This window comes from Meles meles, chromosome X (genome assembly GCF_922984935.1).
Source record: "Meles meles chromosome X, mMelMel3.1 paternal haplotype, whole genome shotgun sequence".
NCBI classification, from domain to species: Eukaryota; Metazoa; Chordata; class Mammalia; order Carnivora; family Mustelidae; genus Meles; species Meles meles.
The window spans coordinates 3,543,626-3,566,024 of NC_060087.1; the positions used below are offsets into that span (position 1 = coordinate 3,543,626).

General features: G+C 41.0%; 1 protein-coding gene across 4 annotated transcripts in view; it reads right to left on the reverse strand.

Moving 5' to 3' along the window:
- Window positions 1-22,399, reverse strand: part of LOC123934352 (neuroligin-4, X-linked) — a 295,634-nt gene that overhangs the window by 100,263 nt on the left and 172,972 nt on the right. For 3 of the 4 annotated variants that reach the window (XM_045994377.1, XM_045994378.1, XM_045994379.1), the window contains exon 5: window positions 14,525-14,677. In XM_045994377.1, the coding sequence (XP_045850333.1) occupies window positions 14,525-14,677 (153 nt within the window). Of the gene's footprint in view, window positions 1-14,524; window positions 14,678-18,290; window positions 18,351-22,399 lie in introns of all 4 variants that reach the window. The other variant, XM_045994380.1, reaches the window with a different exon arrangement.

The following is a 22,399-nucleotide window of genomic DNA, read 5'->3' on the forward strand; positions in this document are numbered from 1 at the left end:
GCTCTGCTTTTACTTTCTAGGAAATAAAAAATAAAGCCTAAGCATTCCCAATAACTAGGAATCCTATTTAATTACTTATTTTTTATTTTATTTTCACTGGCCAAATGCTCAGCTGGTGAGGCAATAAGAAGATAACATTTTTCCAGGGAAAAAAATCACCTCTCTGTGAGCAGTGGGCTCAGATCTCACGGGGTTTAGGCATCTCTGTTCATGCTATCCTGCATCCCACCCACCACCTATATCAGAAGACATCAGAGTAGAATCTGTCCACTTGTAAAGGCCACGTGTCATGCGTGAATCAGGCACAGGGCACCAGCTCCTGCCACAAGACTTGCCTACACTTGCATGTAAGGAACACCATCACCACTCATCTGTGTTTAAAACCAGACAAAAGTGTTAACTAACAGCAACCTGAGACAAGAGTGAAAATATGAAATAAAGAACATCACCTCACCAATCCTGGGTTCAGGCACACCAGAGCTGCTTCCAAGGGCGATGTGTAAAGTGATTGATTTGAAAAGAAATCAGGAGGCATTATAAGAAGGCCATTGATTTCGTTAAAAGTCCGCAAGTCACTTCAAAACTTCAGGTGAATTCGAATAAGTGCCTTTTTAAAAAACCAGTATTAACCTGGTATGTTAATTTTTAGGACCTGCATTTGGAAATGGTAAGTGGCCAACTTGCAATTCCCAGACAGGGCATTAAGGAGAATTAGTAATTGGATTTTATCATAGAGAAAAGGTGGAAAGAATACCGCAAAGTGATAGTTTCACTTTATATTCATAGCTTTGGAATTTTGGATGAAAATGTGAGATAGAGTCCTACCCATCGCCAGAACAAAGGCATGAGTTTTCTAGCTAATATGGGGCAGAACGCTTTTAAAACTAGGGGGGAGGCTTTGAAGTTTCAGAAAACAAACTTGATACTGAATGACTTCATTATTTGAAAGCCAAGAGGACACAAGAAGGAAGTGAAGTCACAGAAATTTCTAGGTTCTTCAGTGAATGTGGTCTAGTGAGTGAAGGACCAGGCTTCATCCTGAGCCCAATAACACCCCAACACATGGATGGAAACACTGGACACTCTTTGTATCCGCACACACGGAAAGCACAATAATGACCTATCTGACAAATTTACGTACATGCATTGCATAGTGTCCTCCAAAAATTCATGCCTACTTGGAGCCTTAGAATGCCACCTTATTTGGAAATGGTTATTACAGATTTAGGTGGGCCCTGAGTCCAATGACTGGTTTCTTGATAAGAAGAGGAGACACAGGAGAAGCCACGTGAAGACAGAGGTCGAGATGGGAGGGAGGCAGCCACAAGCCCAGGGATGCCCAGAGTTCCTGGAAGCTGGAAGAGGCAGGAAGGACCCTCCAGGCAGGAGTCCAGTCCTGCCCCACCTGGATCTCAGCAGCCTTGCCCCGCCTGGATCTCAGAACTCTGGTCTCCAGGACAGGGAGAGAATAGAATTCTGTTGTTTCAAGCCACCAAGTTTGTGGTAATTTGTCAAGGCAGCACTAGAAATCTAATACATTGAAATTAGGATCACCTAAGAAACTTGTCAGCCATTTGCAATAAATTGAGACAGCCTTTGGAAAAATCACAATTATTATCTTCCTTACCATCGTTGTTTAAAATACCATCAGAAAGAGCCAAAGAAAGAAAATATAACAGAGCTCTCCTGTTTCAGTTTGTTTTTATAACTATTAAAATCTGATAAAAATATAAAGATATGCAGATTTTAAATTTTTTTTAATTTTTATTTTTTTTAAAATTTTATTTATTTATTTGAAAGAGAGAAATATGGTGAGAGAGTGAATACAAGCAGGGGGAGTGGGAGAGGGAGAAGCTGGCTGCCCACCGAGGAGGGAACCTGATGGGAGACTCGATCCCAGGACCCTGGGATCATGACCTGAGCTGAAGGCAGACGCTTAATGACTGAGCCACCCAGGCGCCTCTAAAATGTTTTTTTTTTTTTTTTAAACTTTAGATTTCAATTCAAGATCATGTGCAGGCCACAAGTATAAATTGCCTCTCTTCAAGCTAAGCCACATGTTATGAAGATAAATCCTGAACTCATGACACCAGCGTAAGTAGATGTTTCGAGGAAAATGGAACCTTTCAGTATCTGTTGAAAAGAAACAGCTGCCAAAGTCAGAAGTGGAAATAAATCCAGTTTACATAAAATTCGGCATTCACAGATTCTGACAACCAGGAGTTCACCTGTACCGCAATTTAAAAAAAAAAAAAAAAAAAGTTCAAGCAAATACATTCTCTCTTTCATTAATTAGCTTCAACTTTGCAATGTATGGTCAAACACACGGCTGCTAATCATCCAGAAGGTGTTGATTATCTGGTAGACACTCCGAAGACAAAAGGCAATGTGAACTATGACCCCAGCCCTCCAGGAGCTTAGAAATCAGTTACAGGAAGTAAACATTAGTCACAGGAAGAAACAAAGCCACATACCCCAGAGTGTGAATTTCACGGTTCAAAATTAATTGAGGGACAGGGAACAGGACGCCACGGTGACCCTCTGTTCCCAGAGAGGGGAAGTGTCCCAAAGCAGGTGGTTCTCCCTCTTGTGGATGTCTGCCTCTGTGATCTTCCTCACGAGGGGACACTGAGCAGGGACCGGCAGAGGCCAAGTGCACAGCTCACACCCTACAGGGTCCAGTACAGACCCCCACACAAAAGGACATCGGTCCAAAACATCAACGGTGCTGATCCAAGAACTCAGAAACAGGACATCCCTGATAGGCCAGTGGAAGAGGTCACGTCCTTCCCCAGGACGCGAGATTAAGAGAAATAGGTCTACTCTATGGATAAATGGAAACAAAACATAACGAACTTGAGCACCGGTATGAACATCGGGAAACAGAAGCCAACCCAGCAGCCTTTCATGCGTGGCACTCGACCATACTGTATGACAATGTGCATTTCATGAGATATGTCTGGTCTTTATTTTTTCCTCAAGGCAATAAAAATGTTACGTGCTCCGGGATTTTTGTTGTCTTTTCTGTGGACTGCACCATTCCCGGTGGAAGTCACCATGTGGAAAACAGCAGGACCTCAGTATGTATTTAAGGAATGAAAAAGGAATGAATGAAATCCACTAATGTCTTTTTCTTGGCAAAGCTATCTTTGTAAGAATAGGACATGAGTATGTTATCACTTTCACCCTCTCTCATTTTTTTTTTTTAATTTAAATTCAGGGCTGTCCCTATAACACCTTGTGAATTTTGCATGCCAATTCCCAGCTGAAGGATGACTTGTCAATTTTTCTTGATAGTTACAGAGAGTTTTATGCCTCATGGTCAGTGAATAAATCCTCACTGCAATTTGGTTAATGCTGGTCTTCCCCTGATAGATGTATCAACCTCTGCCTTGTTCACAAATTTAGAGCCTCCAAAATCAGGATCAAATCGCCAATCATGGGAACACAGAAAATTATAAAGTACTCATGAAAGAAATTGAGGAAGACACAAAAAAATGGAAAAATGTTCCATGCTCCTGGATTGGAAGAATAAATATTGTGAAAATGTCTATGCTACCTAAAGCAATCTACACATTTAATGCAATCCCTATCAAAATACCATCCATTTTTTTCAAAGAAATGGAACAAATAATCCTAAAATTTATATGGAACCAGAAAAGACCTCGAATAGCCAAAGGAATATTGAAGAACAAAGCCAAAGTTGGTGGCATCACAATTCCGGACTTCAAGCTCTATTACAAAGCTGTCATCATCAAGACAGCATGGTACTGGCACAAAAACAGACACATAGACCAGTGGAACAGAATAGAGAGCCCAGAAATCGACCCTCAACTCTATGGTCAACTAATCTTCGACAAAGCAGGAAAGAATGTCCAATGGAAAAAAGACAGCCTCTTCAATAAATGGTGCTGGGAAAATTGGACAGCCACATGCAGAAAAATGAAATTGGACCACTTCCTTACACCACACACAAAAATAGACTCCAAATGGATGAAGGACCTCAATGTGAGAAAGGAATCCATCAAAATCCTTGAGGAGAACGCAGGCAGCAACCTCTTCGACCTCAGCCGCAGCAACATCTTCCTAGGAACAACGGCAAAGGCAAGGGAAGCAAGGGCAAAAATGAACTATTGGGATTTCATCAAGATCAAAAGCTTTTGCACAGCAAAGGAAACAGTTCACAAAACCAAAAGACAGCTGACAGAATGGGAGAAGATATTTGCAAACGACACATCAGATAAAGGGCTAGTATCCAAAATCTATAAGGAACTTAGCAAACTCAACACCCAAAGAACAAACAATCCAATCAAGAAATGGGCAGAGGACATGAACAGACATTTCTGCAAAGAAGACATCCAGATGGCCAACAGACACATGAAAAAGTGCTCCACGTCACTCGGCATCAGGGAAACACTTGTTGAAAGGAGCGTGTATCTGTAGACCTTTGGAGAGTGGTCTATGCTAACACACTTCCCCTATTTCTTGCATCTGTACACCAGGGGAGGGCAATGATTAGACAAGGCTGACATGGGGCACCATAGGGGTTCTGCCCTGGGTGGGCTGACGAGACAGCACTGGGATTGCACGATGAAGGGATGGAAAGGGGCCATGCTGTTTGGGCAACGACAAAGAGTCATTTTCCAAAGCTGTGCCTATGTGAAGGTGAGCAACCAAGTTTTCAGATCTGTAAGGGGTTCGCTCACAAAGGTGAGTGAAAATTTCCCTCTTTGTGGTCAACGTTTCCAGTAACATGGAAACGTTTCCGCTGAAAGTGCTGGTTTTGCAATTTTTGGTAGAACTATGGTGTGGGTGCGTAGGAAGATGGAAGTGAAACGTGAAGGGAAAATGTCATGTGAGATACAGTTGGAAGAGCCATCACCCTCCCAGTGGGTACCTTCCATGTGGATGTCTGACGGCAAATGAGCTCCAAAGATGGTTGACAAAAATCTGAACAGAACGAGCCAAGAAAGTGAATTAGTAATGGGGGAAAAAAATGTTCCTCCAAGAAAATCCCAGGCCCAGATGGCTTCACTGGAGAATCCTAGCAATTGTTTAAAGGAGCATTAACACCAACCCTTCACACTCGCTTGGAAACCATGGAAGCGAAGGGGACACTTCCCACTCATTCTGTGGGGAAACTAGTCCCGTTACCAGAAGCTGACGAATGCATCAGCAGAACACAGATCTATGGATTCGTCTTTTTTTATGAATAGAGATGTGAAGTCCTCGAGAAAAAAATACTAGCAAACCAAATCCAGCAACATACACAAAGAATTATTCACTGGGGCCAAGCGAGATTTATCCCAAGAGGCTCGCTTCATTTAATATTCAAAAACGGCTTCATGTGATGTAGTGTGCTGATAAAAAACAGGACAAGAAACACATGTGGATCATTTAAAACATTGAGTCAAAATGGAGCAGGTTGAAAATAAGACGTAAGAGATACAACTCTTAGGCAAAAATACAGAAGTAACTTGGCATCCTCTTGGCTCAGGCAGACTCTTTATACAGAAGACAAAGAGCAAAAGCAAACAAACAGAAAAAACACATAAATGGAAGTGCCTCGTAATTATAACACATTTGTATTTCAAAAGGTACCAACACAAAAGTGGGGGAAAACACAAAATGGAAACACGTTATTTGCAAACCCTATATCTGATAAGAAACATGTATCTAAAATGTTACTTTAAAATGTGACCTTTAGCAATTCAATAAAAGCTAAACAAAAATGGGCAAAGGATCTGAACAGACATTTCTCCAAGGAAGATACATGGCCTGTGAGCACGTGAAAGGATGCTCGGTATCTTTAGGTTTGGGGATAAATGCACATCAAATATGATACCACTTTATACTGACTACATATATACAAATATACATTTATATATGACTACAGTCAAAAAGACAGATGTAAACAAGCATGTTGATGAGGATGTGGAGAGACTGGACCTTTATGTTGGTACAAATGCAGCCACTTTCAAAAAGAAATTGGAAGTTATTCAAATAGTTAGAATTATCCAATAACCCTTAGGCATGTACACAAGAGAGACACAGATGTACAGTCAGGTGAAAACTTGTACGTGAATATACAAGGCACCGTAACACCTAATATCCAAAAAAGTTGGGAGAACCCAAATGCCTATCAAAAGATGGATGGAGGGGCACCTGGATGGCTCAGTGGGTTAAACCTCTGCCTTCAGTTCAGGTCATGATCTCAGGGTCCTGGGATCGAGCCCCGCATCAGGCTCTCTGCTCAGTGGGGAGCCTGCTTCTTCCTCTCTCTTGCTGCCTGCCTCTCCACCTACTTGAGATCTCTGTCTGTCAAATAAATAAATAATATGTTTAAAAAAAAAAAAAAAGATGGATGGATACACCAAACGCATCACAGCCATACAGTGAATTATTGTTTGGCATTAAAACATGACAAAGTCCTGACATGTTACAAGCTATGACATGCATGAACACTATAGACATTTTGCCCCAGGGAAGGAGTCAGATGCGGAGACCACACGGTGTGTGATTCCATTTAACAGGAAAATGTCCAGAACAGGCGAAGGCATAGAGATGGGATATTAGGGGTGGTCTAAGTCTTTGGGGGTTGGGAGGGATAGGTGCTGATGATAATGTTCAAAACTTAGGTGGGGTTGGTAGTGATGCCTCTCTCTGAACATACATAAGGCCACTGAATTGTATGCTTCAAAGCTGCACGTGGCATAGAAAGTACTTTAAAGAAAGGACACAGAGACGGTACAAGGGCAGACAAGCCCAGTGGCTCATTTATAAGAAGATTAAGAAGACAAGGATGTGTGAAAGCCATGAGAAGTGTTTGGAGGGCCATCAGAAATTCTTATGACATCTGAGTGGTTCTCCACAGCACAGTTTGGAAGAAATATGATTGAAAAGGAGGAAGTGGGCTAACGACAAGATCGGGGGATGAAACACACAGTAGAACTTAAAAGGAGCATGGAAAAATGAGAAGGAGGAGTGATAAAGTAGGTACCATTTGCTCAGGATGCTTTCTTGGGAAGATGGGACCAATGCACATCCTTTTCATGAAGAAGTACTGCAGAAAAGCACGAGTGATATTCCTAAATGAGGTCATTTGATGCTTAGGAGGGGCACAGACAGAGCAATGAGGGGGAAAGTTATTCATAGGTCCAGAACAAAAAAGAGAGCAGTGGGGTCATCGAAACTGTTATCAGGATATTTCGGTAAAAAGACAGAGGGTCACTTTGAAAGATGGAATTCATTCCTCTGTCCAAACTGGAAATATTTCCTTATTGCAAAAACTGTTCTCTCGATTCTGGTACAAGTCTTAGTTATATTGGGTAGAACTGATGGCTGTTCCTCCGGGAGATCAGGTCATACATACGCCTACAACAAAATGTGTTTTTATAATGCATTTACACTACCCACCTGTTTATGACTGTACCCATTTCATGGGACACAGCTTTCCCTCCATAACATCGGAGCCTATAATAAAAGCCACTGTACTGAATGCAGTGAAATTCAGTGCATATAATCTTGATTCAATAACAGAACCACCAGAGCCTTACAATTGATTCACCTACAAAAGACTTTAGCTCCTGCACATCCAACACCAAAGGATGGTTGCACGGGAAGTTCTAAAATATACCCATTTTTTTTTTTATAGTGGGCATTGCACATTTCATTCCAAAAAGCTGCTCTATTTCTTTTTTTTTTTTTAATTTTTTTTTTCTTTTTTACAGATAGAGAGAGAGAGAGAGAGAGATTACAAGTAGGCAGAGCAGCAGCCAGAGAGGGGAGGAAGCAGGCTCCCTGCCAAGCAGAGAGCCCGATACGGGGCTCGATCCCAGAGACCCTGAGATCATGACCCGAGCTGAAGGCAGAGGCTTAATCCACTGAGCCACCCAGGTGCCCCAAAGCTGCTCTATTTCTAAATAAAGAATACACTACTTTGTTAGATGCAACATGCCCAATCAATGTCACAATGTAACATTGTTGTACATGTAAAAATGTAATTTTATTTGAGAAATGCATTTATATTCCTAAGTGCACAAGGTAGCTGCCATATCCCAGTTACATTTTATTTTATTTTGTTTTATTCTCCCTAAGAAATTCCCTATGAATTTGCACTGTGCAACCACGTGACCTCCAACAACTCAAGACGATCAGCTGTTCATACACTTGGTGAGAAGAGAAATGAAGAAAACTTGCAAAAGAAAAAAGGGGGCTTGTCTTCGTATTAATAATCTGAAGACACTCTGATCCGAATGCAAACATTCCCAGAAAAGGACAGTTTTTAAGGTATATCCCCTGTGATTACTAACTCAAGCTTACATGATGCTCTTCAACCAGTTAACGGGAAATTATGTATTAATCGATTCTCCTATCAGGCCTGTCCCAACATTATGATTTCCAAAAATGGCGATGCCCATACGAAGAAAATGTCACCTTCCTTTAGGAAATTCTGAATCATTCATAAGGGATCAAGGAGATTCTCCACAGTGTGGCATAGGTTCGTCAATGGTTTCGTGCACTTGAGATGAAAAGAAAAGTCTTGGATTCTAACTTCTCCCCATCGTGACTTTCTTTACCCCAAAACATCATTTCATATTCCTGGGGGTCTCCACTTGCTACAGACATGGATGTCTGTCACCTCTAAACAGGAGAGAGCCTCTTTGCTTTGCTGTTTATGTCCACGTTTCCATGAGGGCACCCTCCTCATTACAGAGTCGGCACCCCAATGCATTGGTTTCCATGTTTGTTCCCAGGCTCCTCTAAAGTCCCAAACACAGGATTGTAATCCTGAACGATGCCTCTTAACTTGCTGAATAAACCCAATCAATGCAGTGGGCATTTCAGCCACCAGGAGGCAGAACAGGAAAGCCCAAGCCAAAGGCCACCAAGGACAGAGCTAGACCATGAACTTCTCCATTCTTGGAGCTCACGTTCCACACCAGCAACAACAAAGACCAGATTAGGTGTTTCCAAGTGATTATTAAATGCATAGAAACCTACAGATGAAGAAGATGGTGACTGCAATATATTTAACATATTTTGGGCAGAAACATTTTTTTTTTCGTTTTTGCAAGGCCCATGCTACCTTGCACAATGTATGTGTGTTATGACTGATATCTGGAGAGTATCCCCCCCGTGCCACCTTCCAGCCCATCTTAGAGACCAGTGCAGCAGGGGAGACCCAGACCCTGTTTTCAGAAGGGGCTAATCCCTTCTGCTGCCCACCACAGATGATATTACACCGATGGTTCCCATACTTTCCACCCCCGACTTCCAAAATCCTGGTTTCGCATGATCTTGCACAATTCCTCTTGTCTCTGGATCCCCTTTCCTGCCATTTCTCCCATAGCCCTTGACATCTCTACTATTGTTTACTTTTCCCTAAAGGCAACACATCACCTCTCCACTCTAGCCATTGAACTTTTAACTGCATTTTAAATGCAACTCTTGGGGTGCCTGGATGACTCAGTGGGTTAAGAGTCTGCCTTTGGCTCAGGTTATGATCTCAGGGTCCCGGGATGGAGCCCCAGGTTGGGCTCCCTGCTAGGGCTCCCTGCTTCTCCCTCTGCCTCTGCCTCTCCCTCTGCTCATGCTCTCTCCATCTAGGTTGAAATACATAAATAAAATCTTTAAAATAAAAAATCAATAAAACAAGAGCAAAATAAAATAAAATCTTTAAAATAAAAAAAAAATAAAACCAGGGCAACTCTTCCCGTGGGAAATAACGTTAGGGCAAATCTGCCAGGAGAGGAAACATAATGGGAGTTAGGAGGGTAGTGTCAATACGGGCAGATCCTTGAAGGAGGAAATTGTGTTTTTCCTTTTATCTATGCACTTACATGAAACTCTTGTCTTGATAAATAAGATGGGTTCCATTTGCAATTAAACAAAATCCTTAATAAGACATAGAAACAATGAAAAGACAACAAAGAGTCTAAGAAAACAATAAAGCACGGCCATTGGCAAATAACCAGCAACATGTTTAGCTCCCAAAGAAAGAGGGACACAGATGTTCTGCAGAGCACCTAGGATGGGTTGTGTGCATAAAGTTATTCTAGGGACCCACCAAACTTTTGTGGAGGCGAAATGTTCACGCATGGTGTACACAATATGCAAGTCACATCATAGCTGTTTATAGGAATTGGTGAGTCCTGTATCCCAATGATTCCCAGACTCCTTTTATGGAATCTGACATGGAACACCAACATACCAAGTGCATAAGAGTAAGACTTCTCCCACCGACGTCAAAGAGCCGTCTCCAAATGCCGCCACCCATCCTCGATGTCAGATGGAAATCAAGACCCCACCAAGGAGACCAGAACTGCAAAGGCGAACACACCATTGCAACAAGCATATGGCTCCCATCGCCGTATGAATTTTAATCCCTGTGTCGTTTTTTCCTCTGCCAATAGACCGCCTTTATTTCCAACCATCTGTGTGTTCTAGTCGAAGTCATGGCATCACCGCACCTAAGCGAACGTATGCAATTACTGGCCCTAAAGACAACTTCAGCACAAGCCTACATACTTGTCCTGAGACAGAAATTTCAGAATAGCTACCGGCACCTGAAACAACAGGCAAGTGTCTCTGGTACTTTCTTTTTGAATTCTGGAAAAAGTCAGTTCTATAAACCCATGGGCAACATTTCCTATTGCTATCGCTGGAACACCCTGATAATGAATGAGTGAACGGTAACCCACTGGGAGGCGTCCCTTTCACCTCCCGGCTTTTGTTTCTATGTACGTACAGTAAGCAAACCCCTGCAAGGAGGTTTGCAAGCAGTAAGGGAATGGCTCCAGCCATCCATAGCCGGCCACACCGGAGGCTCTCCCTGAGTTTGCTGCCGATGCAGAGTGGTCGGAACGTTCTGAAGCAAAAATAATTGAAAGCACGCAAGAGGCATGACACGGCAGGGTAACCAACAAGGTTGTAAGTCCGTGGGAGGTAAATGGAATCAAATCTTTGAATGGAGGGAGAATTAACCAACTCAAGATGTAAAGGCAAATGGAAGACAATTAATGAGGGAAAGGAGAAGCAAGAGGCATCCATAGATAAATTCCAGATATTTCTATCACAAAGCATGAGAGAGGAGATTTCTCTTTTCTACCGAAGATCTTTGGGCACTTGTCATGAAAAATAAATAAATAAATAAGAGGTCAATTGGATAGAACTCAAGAATTGGATACATATACCTTCTCAATGACCAAGGTGTAGACCAGAACAAAGAAAATAAATGGAACATCCATTTGATCCCTAGCCTTGATGTAGGCATAATTAATTACTTTATAGGTATAAGCATACATCACAGCTAGCCCAGGATGATCCTGGTTTATTAACAGCATGTTAACAGCTCTCAACCATCCCGGACTAGCTGGTCAGTTATAGGGTTGATGGCCAGCAGGATTGTGTCACATGGTTCTGATGAAAGAAAGCATTGCTATTTCAAAAAGCAAGTGTGAAGAGCCTCCCATTTCTAGGACAAGGGTCTTATAATCATAATAATTATTATTTTTTTGATTAAGGTTCAGTTTAGAGGACGGTATTTTGCATTTATTAGCAATGACAAATCTGGCCCGTTGCCTCTGCTTCTGGGGATGAACAATGATATTAATAGGTTGTCCAGCCATGTTAATAAGAACGGAAATTACAAAGGAATGCAGTCTCCTGGATGCCGGTTGTAGGCTGTGAAACTTCCCACAATCACCTTGCAAGGCAGAGAACACGACAACGTTCAACAGAGACTCGGATGAAATTTGCTGCGTTTCTGCAGATCACAGCTCAGACCTCCGACATGGGGAAGAAGGTAGTTCTCTCCTGCCTCATTCTGAAATCTACGTTCACTCCATGCACCAGGCTCCTGCTTGTACCCCATAACTCCTCTTGTTTTAACCCTCTCTTTTGGGTGGGAAAACAGCATGAATTATGCCATAAAAAATAATGATATCCAACAGCGTCTTTCCATTTCTTCAACAGGAAAAGAGCATTTATGCGCTAACGACGTTTTGAAGAAGAAACTCAATATTTCATCATTCTGCTCAAAACATATCGACTTGTCTCAAAAGCACTAATTAGGACGTTCGTCGCCACACGGGTTGAGCCGTCTTATTGGATCATCGTTTTAAATATCTGGATCCCTGTAGTTTAAAAATAATTCTCAAGACTGAAAATAGGGACTTCCTTAAAGCTAAAGTGTGTGCCAGGGAGAGTTTTCAAGACGATCGGAGCAGTAGCAGGATCCGTAATGGAGATCAAATAAGTCACATTTAAGAATCTCTACTGCCCGTGTATAATCAGCAAAGTTGGCACATTTCACCCCAGCAAATAAAAGGGGGTCTGTGGTGTTCTTAGGGCCTCCACAGTAGCTCATTCGTGGAATGTAAATAGACTGGCATAGAAATTCTAAATTGATTCTTTGATTTCTCGGTCACCCATTACAGCTCTGTTATGTATCGGGATTACATTCCTTTTTTTTTTTTTTTAACCCTCTGTTGCCAAATTTTTCAATGGGAAAGGTTCAAATTTCGAAAGATTTCAAATTAGAAAAAAATGTCAAAAGATTTCAAATTCAAAAAAACTTCACATGCATAATCCCTACAGCATTTTCTTAATTATATATATGTATACATGTACATATATTTATATATGTGTGTGTGTGTGTGTGTGTGTGTGTGTGTGTGTTTGCGTGACTCGCCCTCATAGCATTTTCCAGATCTGCACATTATTTTACAAACTGGCCCAACTCATCGGAGATCTTCACGTCAAGATGCATACTACAGCGTGGCTTGACATGGGGAAAATCAATTTGCCTTGAAATCTAACCTTTTAAGGGAACATCAACACATCACGCATGCAAGAGAACATTTTGCTACTGCAAGTAGCAAGAACTTGCGCAACGTCCGTTGCTTCATTCAGAAAACAGACCCCGGAGCTCCTCCTTGGTGGGAGGATGTTACACGGGGCCCCACACACTGCCCTCTTTGAAAAGGCTCTGCTCATGGCTCCAAAGCTGTTGTTTCCTCTCTCCACCTCTTTGTTAGAATGGACCTTTTGTTAAAGATCAAGAAACACGACTTCCTGTCGCAAGCACTGGTAGCCAGAGGGGCTAGCCAAAAGCTGCTGGAAAATACACACACACACACACACACACACACACACAATCAGTGCCATATGAAATTAACTAAAATGATTCTACCAAGATCTGGCTCATAAGACCTCTGCAAAAAGAGAAGAAATAAAATCACAAAATGAGTGGGCTCTTGAAGCTAATGCTTTTTATTTCCTTTAAAGTAAAAAAACAAAACAGACAAAGAAAAAAAAAAAAACAAGGAGGAATTTAGAAGGCTTTCTCAATGCTCCAAAAGGCACCACGTTGCAGAACATCTGTGGGTGATTTCTATTTCTATATTAGAAATGCAATTCTACCAGTCACCCCCGCTCCAGGGGTCTCCAACTGCTGAATGTTCCACATGTAAATGAAAATAAAAATGTTCAAAATAAAATGAAAACATCAAGGTGAAAACAAAATATTCTTGCTAATTTTGCCCATTTGGAGAGAACGTTCTCAGCCATAAGTTTTATTTCAAAAAGCTTCACTGTGTCCTTATCTTTTTATTTTACTGTAAACCACACTACAATATCCATGTTTCCTTCTGTAGAGTCACACTGTGAAAGACTCAATTTCCAGCACCATGTTTATGCATTGTTGTCCTGAAAACATTTTTACCCGCACCTAGGAATATCAGTCATAAAGCATACAACAAGAAGACAAAACTGCCAAAGACGGTAAATCTGAAAATATTGCCCCTGACTAGATATATATTTTTTCTAAGCTCTCCACTGGGAAAAAAATGAAGGAAACATCAGAACAATGGAGAGCTACCCTGCTGAATTTCCATGAACTTAGCCAGTGTCCTTTTATGGTAAATCATAAACTGTTGGCAAAAATTCAACCAAGAGCTGAGGTCCATTGTGTGCAAATACAACAGTCCTTGTGACCCCACAGCAGGGGCCCAACACACACAGAAGATAATCAGTTAAGGAATTAGGTGACAAGTTTTCCAACACCGGAGAAGCTAAATAACATACCTACTTAACCACAGAAGAAAGCCCATGTCTATGGCCATCATCACCTGTTACCAAAGGATCACCCCTCGGCAAAGGTGTCCACTCTACAGAGCTGCGTGGCCTCCCATGGTATTCTCACAACCCAACGAAAGAAGAGCATGTTAAATAAAGTTTCCTTTTACTTTGGCGACCTTGGAGCCTGCCATTGTTTGAGGAAGAACAGAGGTTCCCTGAAATATAATTTAAGAGTTCAACAGCACCAAGCTAAGAAGGCAGACCGAGCTACAAACATTTCTTGCACCGTCCAGGAAGCACAGAGAAGTAGACCTTCATACCCATTCCAATGGGTTCAAACCAGTTCAAACCATGGCTCAAACCGGTCAGTCCCCACGCAACGGAAAGCAGGGCCCGTCTGTCACCGCGTCTGGTGCGGCCTTGGCACGACGCAATCACTTACCTAGAATGCCCAGCCGGTAGTTAATGGTTATCACGATGACATTGCCGTAGCTTGCCAGAACGCTCCCGTCTATCATATTGCCAGTGCCCTCCATGTAAGACCCGCCGTGGATATAGACCATGACCGGCTTCTTACTGTTCTGATCATGGATGTCTGGAAAAAAAGCCAAGTAAGGAAACACAATAAAAAATCACACTGATTAATGGAGGCTCAGGACAAGGGACATGGACTACTTTTCCCTATTTTGGCCGGAATCAACCAGGTGTGTGTTTTTGAGTTATAGGCACATTCGTAAGACTGCCTAAGACAAGGGGTCAACGGGATGACATTTTCTAGTCCTAGAAATGGTACTTTGAGAAGCACACAGACATTTGAAGTCATATGAGTGCATTTGTACATTTCTCTAAAACACTGAAATATAGAGAACTTAGATGAAATACTTCCTTCCTGAACAGGGCTCGCGTCCTAAAAGCTGACTTATCGAGGAAGCACATGGCATGATGTTTTCAGCCGCGAAGTAAGTGTGAAATCAACTTCGAAATGATCATTGATCTTTACGATGACGGCCCTCTTCACTCAAAGGTGAGCTTACAGGTTCATTTTCAGCTTCACAATGAGCACACAAGACTAGCTTCAAACACAAGACTTCAATGCTCAAGACAGGACAGAAGATGATGAAAACCAAAGAAAGGGCGAAAAATCATCAACAGAACAGAAATGAGTACCCCTGAAAACAAAGCAAAACGAGATGCCCAGGCAAATGTGGTTGTTCTCATTTACCGGCTGCAGGCACAGCTCAACACATTGAACATGAAAGCCACGTAATAAAAACAACACAAGACTTCTGCCTCAAGATGGAATTCGTGAAATGTTACGTATTTTCACGGAAGACTAGAAACTCCCATTGTGATGTGCAACCCGTGGTACCCTTGGTCATCCCTTTGTTCCTTTACTGAGCAGTGACGTAAAAGCTACGTTTTGCAATGGTCTGTGAGCACAGAAATTCAGAGACCATGTGTCCATTTGTGGAAACGGCTTTCTAAAAAGGTTGATCACATCATCTGTTTAATCAGTCCTTATGCTTATATTGAATGGTTTGGAAGACTGACCTCAATGATATTTATTTCTGAATCTCTCTCTATGTATATAAAGAGATATATACACATAGCTGTGTGTCATTATTTAAATACCTGTATGTTATCCAAAGAAACCCAAATGTACCCGTGTGCATTTATTTTCACCTTTTTATCGATCAAGATTTGTGGGTTTTTTTTCCCCTCTCTCCTAATCCACCAACACACTTTTGAAATATCAGAAAGGAGTTTTAAGGAAATGAACCACTATCATTTTAGATGGTGGCTGCTAATAAAATGAATTATGATCCCAATGTCAAAATGAGTTCATTGGCTGCCTCACTAAGGGCATGCAGAAGGCTCACAGTCAAGTACAGGAAAGAGTATCATGGCCCCGTGTTTCTGTAGATACTTATTGTCTCACATAAAATTCAAATATAGAGGGGTGCCTGGGTGGCTCAGTGGGTTAAAGCCTCTGCCTTCGGCTCAGGTCATGATCTCAGGGTCCTGGGATTGAGCCCCACATCGGGCTCTCTGCTCAGCAGGAAGCCTGCTTCCCCCCTCTATCTCTGCCTGCCCCTCTGCCTGCTTGTCATCTCTGTCAAATAAATAAATAAAATCTTTAAAAAAAATTCAAATATAGAATAAAAGTCCCTTATTCATCATCTGTGCATCCTGAGCTATGTGGAATTTTGAAAGACACAGCTTTCTGGAAAGGTGTGCTGTTTTGCATGACTTATTCTTCTCTGTCTCTGGATCCTGATTTAGTGGATTTGCCCTCATTTCTTTCCCCAGTACATGCTGTTGGCTCCTCGACTGTGGAAAAGGAATAAGTAGAGATTTTGAGGACTGTCTGAAAGGGTTTCCTTGGAAAAAATGCTAAGCTAATATCTCTGAACTTTCCAAACACATAGCACAGATTTTCATGAACTTGAGGGAGCAAAAACAAGATGTCCTCTTACTACAAATTAAAAAAAAAAAAAAGAAGAAAGAAAGAAAGAAAGAAAGAAAGGAAAAAGAAAAAGAAAAAGAAATCACAAGTGATTGCTTTCAGTGAAAATTAGGGGGAATTTTATGGTAAGGAAGTTGCATTTCGAGCATTGGGAAAACAGGTCCTAAGTATCGGAAATGCACTAAAAAGAAATACGAAACAAGAGGCAAATTATCTCCCTGGCGGGTGCAACAGAACAGAGAAAAGGCTTGGGGTTTAGTTAATGCATTTTTTTTCTTCTTTTTATGGGCTCTGATAGAATATTTTTTAAATTGATTTTTTTTGTTGTTTTAATACATTTGTGAATTCTGTTAAAACCACAGGCATTCCGAGGCCCTCTGCAAAGGAGACGGAGGCTGGCAGAGTCAGGGCAGGATCCCAAAAGATGCCGCCGACAGACATCTGACGTATGGACAGCCCTGTGCACACCGGGGAATGACAACAGCAGTAAAATAGTAACAATGTGAACAGAAGCAGGCAGGAAAGCAACACCGGCCAAACTTCTTGGACCACAGGTGATTTAGAAAAGAGGTCTGGGAGGTTGCTGTTGCTGCTTGGCGGGGAGAACTCACCAGCCTCTTCCCTGCTTTCCGTTGCCTGTCAGCCCCAAACCTGAAAGTTCTTCAAGGGCCTTTGTCCTCTAAAGAAAACAAATGGAGGTCCGAGCATTTTGCTCCTTGGATGGGAGTTATATACTTCTTACCCATCACACGGAGCCTGCACAGGAACATACTTGGGCCTTTTTGTTTCTTTGAAACCACTGATTCTGCTGAAGGCATAGAAATAAATACCTTGTGTTCCTTCTCGCTTAGAGACCACTACCTTCCATATGGTCAAAAACTTGAATTTACTTCTGGTGGCTAGCCTGTCATGTAACGTGGGATCCTTCACAACGCAACTTTCCATAGCAACCAAACATGGGGGGGGTGGATGGGTGGTGAAAAAAGCTTTCAAACGAGCCAGGGTGGAAAAAGGAAAAGGGATAGATTTAGAGTTTTTGACCTTTTCATTTGTTTGTTTTCAGATCTACGCTATCCCTGTTTTTCTTCCCTTATAAGAGCTGCTAAACAGCAGCCCTCAGAGAAACATCTTGTTAAAATACTTTTTCATGTATTTCACTGTGAGCCAGAGAAGATTCTTTGAAGCCTATTTTTAAATCTATATATTTAAAAAATAAGAAAAAAAAAAAGAAACAAACAAAAGCTCAAATGCCAAACACCCAAAAAGTTGTACAATGGTGTCTTTCAGAGTTTGGCAGCTTGTAGAAATAATTAAGAAGACCAAAGGTCCAAAATACAATGTAACTTACAAAATAACCTTTGGAAGGAAGAAAAGAACACATACATGCATGTTCTAAAATTTCATTTTCTCTTCTTATGACCAAGCCAAGGGGAAAAAAAAAAAAAAGAAAAAAAAAAAGAAAAAGATGGGCTTCCTTGTAAATAACTTTTTTTTTTTTTTTTTACTCACTTCATATTTAGAAACATTTCTACTTCTCACTGGTGGTTTGCATTCATGTACAGGGTCCTTGGGACTAAAAGGGACAGTGGTTTCCAAACAAGAAGAAAATAAAGAAGCACACAGAAGTGTACTTATTTCAGAGAAGGGGAGGAAAAAGGGACTGAAATTAAAAAAAAAAAAAAATGGAGAGAGAGATATAAAACCATGCATCAGGGTCGAGCTTTGAAAAAACAAAAAATACCTTCATCTTCACCACGGTCATTACTGGTTATATCATCTGCGTTTTTCTTTGTGTTGGCTCCTGGGTCATATTGAGAAGGAAAATAAAGGGAAAAAAGAGAATTCAAAAACAACAGGTTTGCAAAAAAATCAGAAGAGAGAGAGATACTACCCAGTAAAAGAAAAAAAAAATATGTCACAAAAAAAGTTGAAAGTTGTTACGTTTGGATTTCAAAAAAAATGAGATAGGGCAATGCAAAATGCATAAAAACATAAAGATGTCAAGAAGAACAAATTCAAAATGTTACTTGCAAAAAATGTTCTCTATCCTGTGAAAATGCAGTTTGGGGGTTAAAATGATAATACTGCAAAAAAAAAAAAAAAGAGCTAATGTGAGTTTGAAAAAAAAGAAAATTAAATTATTAAGAAGGATTTCCCACATTCTTAAAAGAAATGCATATGAAGTATTCAATGTTCCTCTAATTTTAATACGTGACAATCTACATAAATTCATGAAATGTGACCAGTACACTTTCATTAGGACATTCCATAATGTAAGAGAAAACACATTTATGTAATAAACACAGAAGGACTTTCAATAAAATACTGAAAATTGACATTCATTTCATGCAGAAAAACTTAAAACAGAGCATTTCAAATACAAATCAGAAATGTCAGTTTGTTAAGTTAATTTAAATCATGACAGTCACCTCTCACCAGTGCTTACAGAGCTATTCCCCAGTCCTGGTTCCCATTTAGTAGAAAAAGAAAACAACAACACAACGACCGTTTTCAATAAAGTTTTCAGAGAAAACATTATACATCACGTTCTCTGTGTTTGAAACGCTTATTAAATATTACTTTGGTGTCAATGCTCATTGAATTTAAGATAAATAAATAAAATCACCTACCTTGATGACCTGGAACATAAGTTACCCTAAGAATCTCCAGGGAAACAAAATATTGGGCGGTTGGACCCCCAAATCCCTCAACTACTCCAAAAAAAAAAAAAAATACTCTCTTACACATTCTGTACGTAGTGTGCCATTTTGGGTTTTCCTATTTTCAAGATACAACATGCTAAAACATTTCATATTGCTTGAATTTTTGGTAAATTAGCTCAATTCTCTTCTTTTTATAGACAGACATGGCCCTGGGGGAATGTGTATCCCAAATCCAGTAACTTCAAAATTGCCTGAATGACATTCTTTTAGACGTTCTACTTAACTCAAAGAAACTCATCATGTTTCAAAACCAAGATCTGAAGTTGTTGTTTTTGTAGGTCAATTATGGCTTACTTATTCTCCATTTTATGTGGTTCAACAGTTCTTAGCTCATAGACCTTGGTGGGAGGGTGGAATATCTGATTTGCTGATTTTTGAGGCTCAACTATTCCCACTATTGATAATTTCAAGCATCTAATGGAAGGTCATTGAAGACAGCTACAAAGAGGTGCCTGGGACCCCTTGGAACTCCAAGCTACCAGTAACTCAGCCTCATCTACCTAGAAGTACACTTTTGTTGGAACCCACCTGTTCTCCTTACAGCACATTCATTTCCAATCCCTTAGAAAGCATCATGACTTCAATATGTCAATTTCTTATAGTCATTAGCTTGATATCAAATTTATTTATACCCAACAATCCGACGGCATTGAAATATCTAAAAGAAACATCTTTTTAAAAAAATCAAGTGAGGTTGAGTGTCTTTGGGGTTGTTTTTGTCAGAGTTCATCGGTACAGAACCTATCTTAAAGCAAATTCATGGACTTGAATTTATGATGAAATTGTGAGCCTAAAAAGGGATGCGTTTCCTAAAGTACACTACATGAATGATTCATAAAATTGTTCTACAAACAAGTCATCTCATTTCTGGGGAAAAAAAAAATTCTGGGCACCTGGGTGGCTCAGTCAGTTCAGTGGCTGCCTTCGGCTCAGGTCATGATCCCCGATTCCTGGGATCGAGTCCCGCATCAGGCTCCCAACTTCGCGGAGAGCCTGCTTCTCCCTCTCCCTCTGCCTGCCACTCTGCCTACTTGTGCTCTCTCTCTCTCTCTCTGTGTCAAATAAATAAATAAAATCTTTTTTTAAAAATTCCATTTATTCATGGAAGAAGACTTTATAAGCTTCTACAGAAACAGGTCACTAATGTCACTTAAAAAAAAAATGGCTAGAAAAAAATTAAGTTGTTGTCACAAAAGTCCCAGGAATGAGAATGTGCTGATTCAGCAGATTCCTTCCAACAAAATGTGCTCCTTTCAAGTTTGACTCCCTCTTGTAACACAGTGTCCAGAACACTTGCACTCAACATGGGGAAGGCGTTCTTTAATGAAGATCCCAAACCTACACTTCACCCTCCCCAGGATCCCATTCTTATAATCCTTGTTTGGAGTCTCTTTTCCTTACCATGTTGTGTGCCCAAAGGCTTACGGCAAGCCAGCTCTCAGGAAAGTGAAATTCCAGAACATTCTCCTAAGACCCACCTCTCCATGCCTTCAAGCTCACTGTCAGGGTGCAAAATGGGAGTGATCTGAAATCCATGTCGGGTGGGATGAGAAGCAGTGCTCAGGGAACCGTCCCCAACAAAAAGAGCCAAGTTCTGAGGATTAGTGATGCTTTCACAATTTCCATGATGTAGTCCCATCAAGAATAAAGTAGCCGTCTGGGATAACCTCCTGCCTCTTTGATTCCCTACCGAATTTCTCTGTTAGCCAAAGTGTGACTTCTAAGAGCCTTACTGATGTATGGTTTACATACCATAAAACCAACTCATCAAAGCATAACATTCGACAGCTTTTTTATGCAGTTGTACAACCAATGACACCATCCAACTTTAGAACCTTCCCATCAACCCAAAAAAGATGGTGTCCAACAGAAGGTTCCATGTTGCTATGCTCGGTCTTGTTAATCTACTTTCTTTCTAGATTTGCCCTTTTTGGGTGTTTTGTATAAAAGAATTAATATCCTATGTCGCCTTTTGTGTCTGCTTTCTTTCAGTGAGCATCATGTTTCCAAAGTTGTGCATGCTATAGCAGGGGTCATTCTTTTGTATGGATAAGTAGTACTCCACTGTATGGACACACCAAATTTTGTTTTTCTGTCCACCAGTTGATGGGCATTTGGACTGTCTTCACTTGGCAGCTATTAGGAATAATGCAGCTTTAAACACTTGGGGAGAGTATTTTTGTTGGGATGTATGTTTCCCTGGCTTCTGGGTCAATATCTAGGCATGGGATTGCTATCTTATAGCCAAATTCATGTTTAAGGTTTTAAGAATCTGCCAAACTCTGTTCCAAATTAGCTGCACTGTGGTGCATTTCCATAAGCCTGTATAGGGGGTTCCAGTTTCTACATTCCGGAGGCAAGCCCTGTTATTATCGCTTTGGTGATAGTCATCTTAAAGGCTGTGAAATGGGGTCTCCTTGTGGCTTTAATCTGCAGCTTGCTCACGAGGTAGCGATGTCCAGCATTGTTTCACATACCATCTTCTATGGTGGGATGTCTGCCCGAATATTTTGCCCATCTTTAAAATTGGGGTCTCTGTCCCTTATTATTAGATTATAAGTGTTCTTTCTATTTTTCAGATACAAGTCTTTCCCCACAAATAAGACTTACAAATCTTTTCTCTCACGCTGGGACTTCTCCTTTGGTTTTCTCAGTGGCGTCTTTTGAAGTGCAAAAGTTTAATTTTGACGAGGTTGACTTTATCAATTTTCTTTCAACGCTTGTGCGTTTCATACCTAAGAAATCCTTCCTCAACAAAAGACCCTGAGGATTTTCTCATATATTCTTTCCTACATGTTTAAGAGTCGTAGTTCTTGGGGCGCCTGGGTGGCTCAGTGGTTTAAGCTGCTGCCTTCGGCTCAGGTCATGATCTCAGGGTCCTGGGATCGAGTCCCACATTGGGCTCTCTGCTCGGCGGGGAGCCTGCTTCCCTCTCTCATTCTCTCTGCCTGCCTCTCTGCCTACTTGTGATCTCTCTCTGTCAAATAAATACATAAAATCTTTAAAAAAAAAAAAAGAGTTGTAGTTCTTACACCTCTTAATTATTTGAGTTACTTCCAGTGTATGATATGAGGGTAGGGTGGAAATTCATTGTTAGCGTATGAATATCCCATTGTTTCAGCACCAT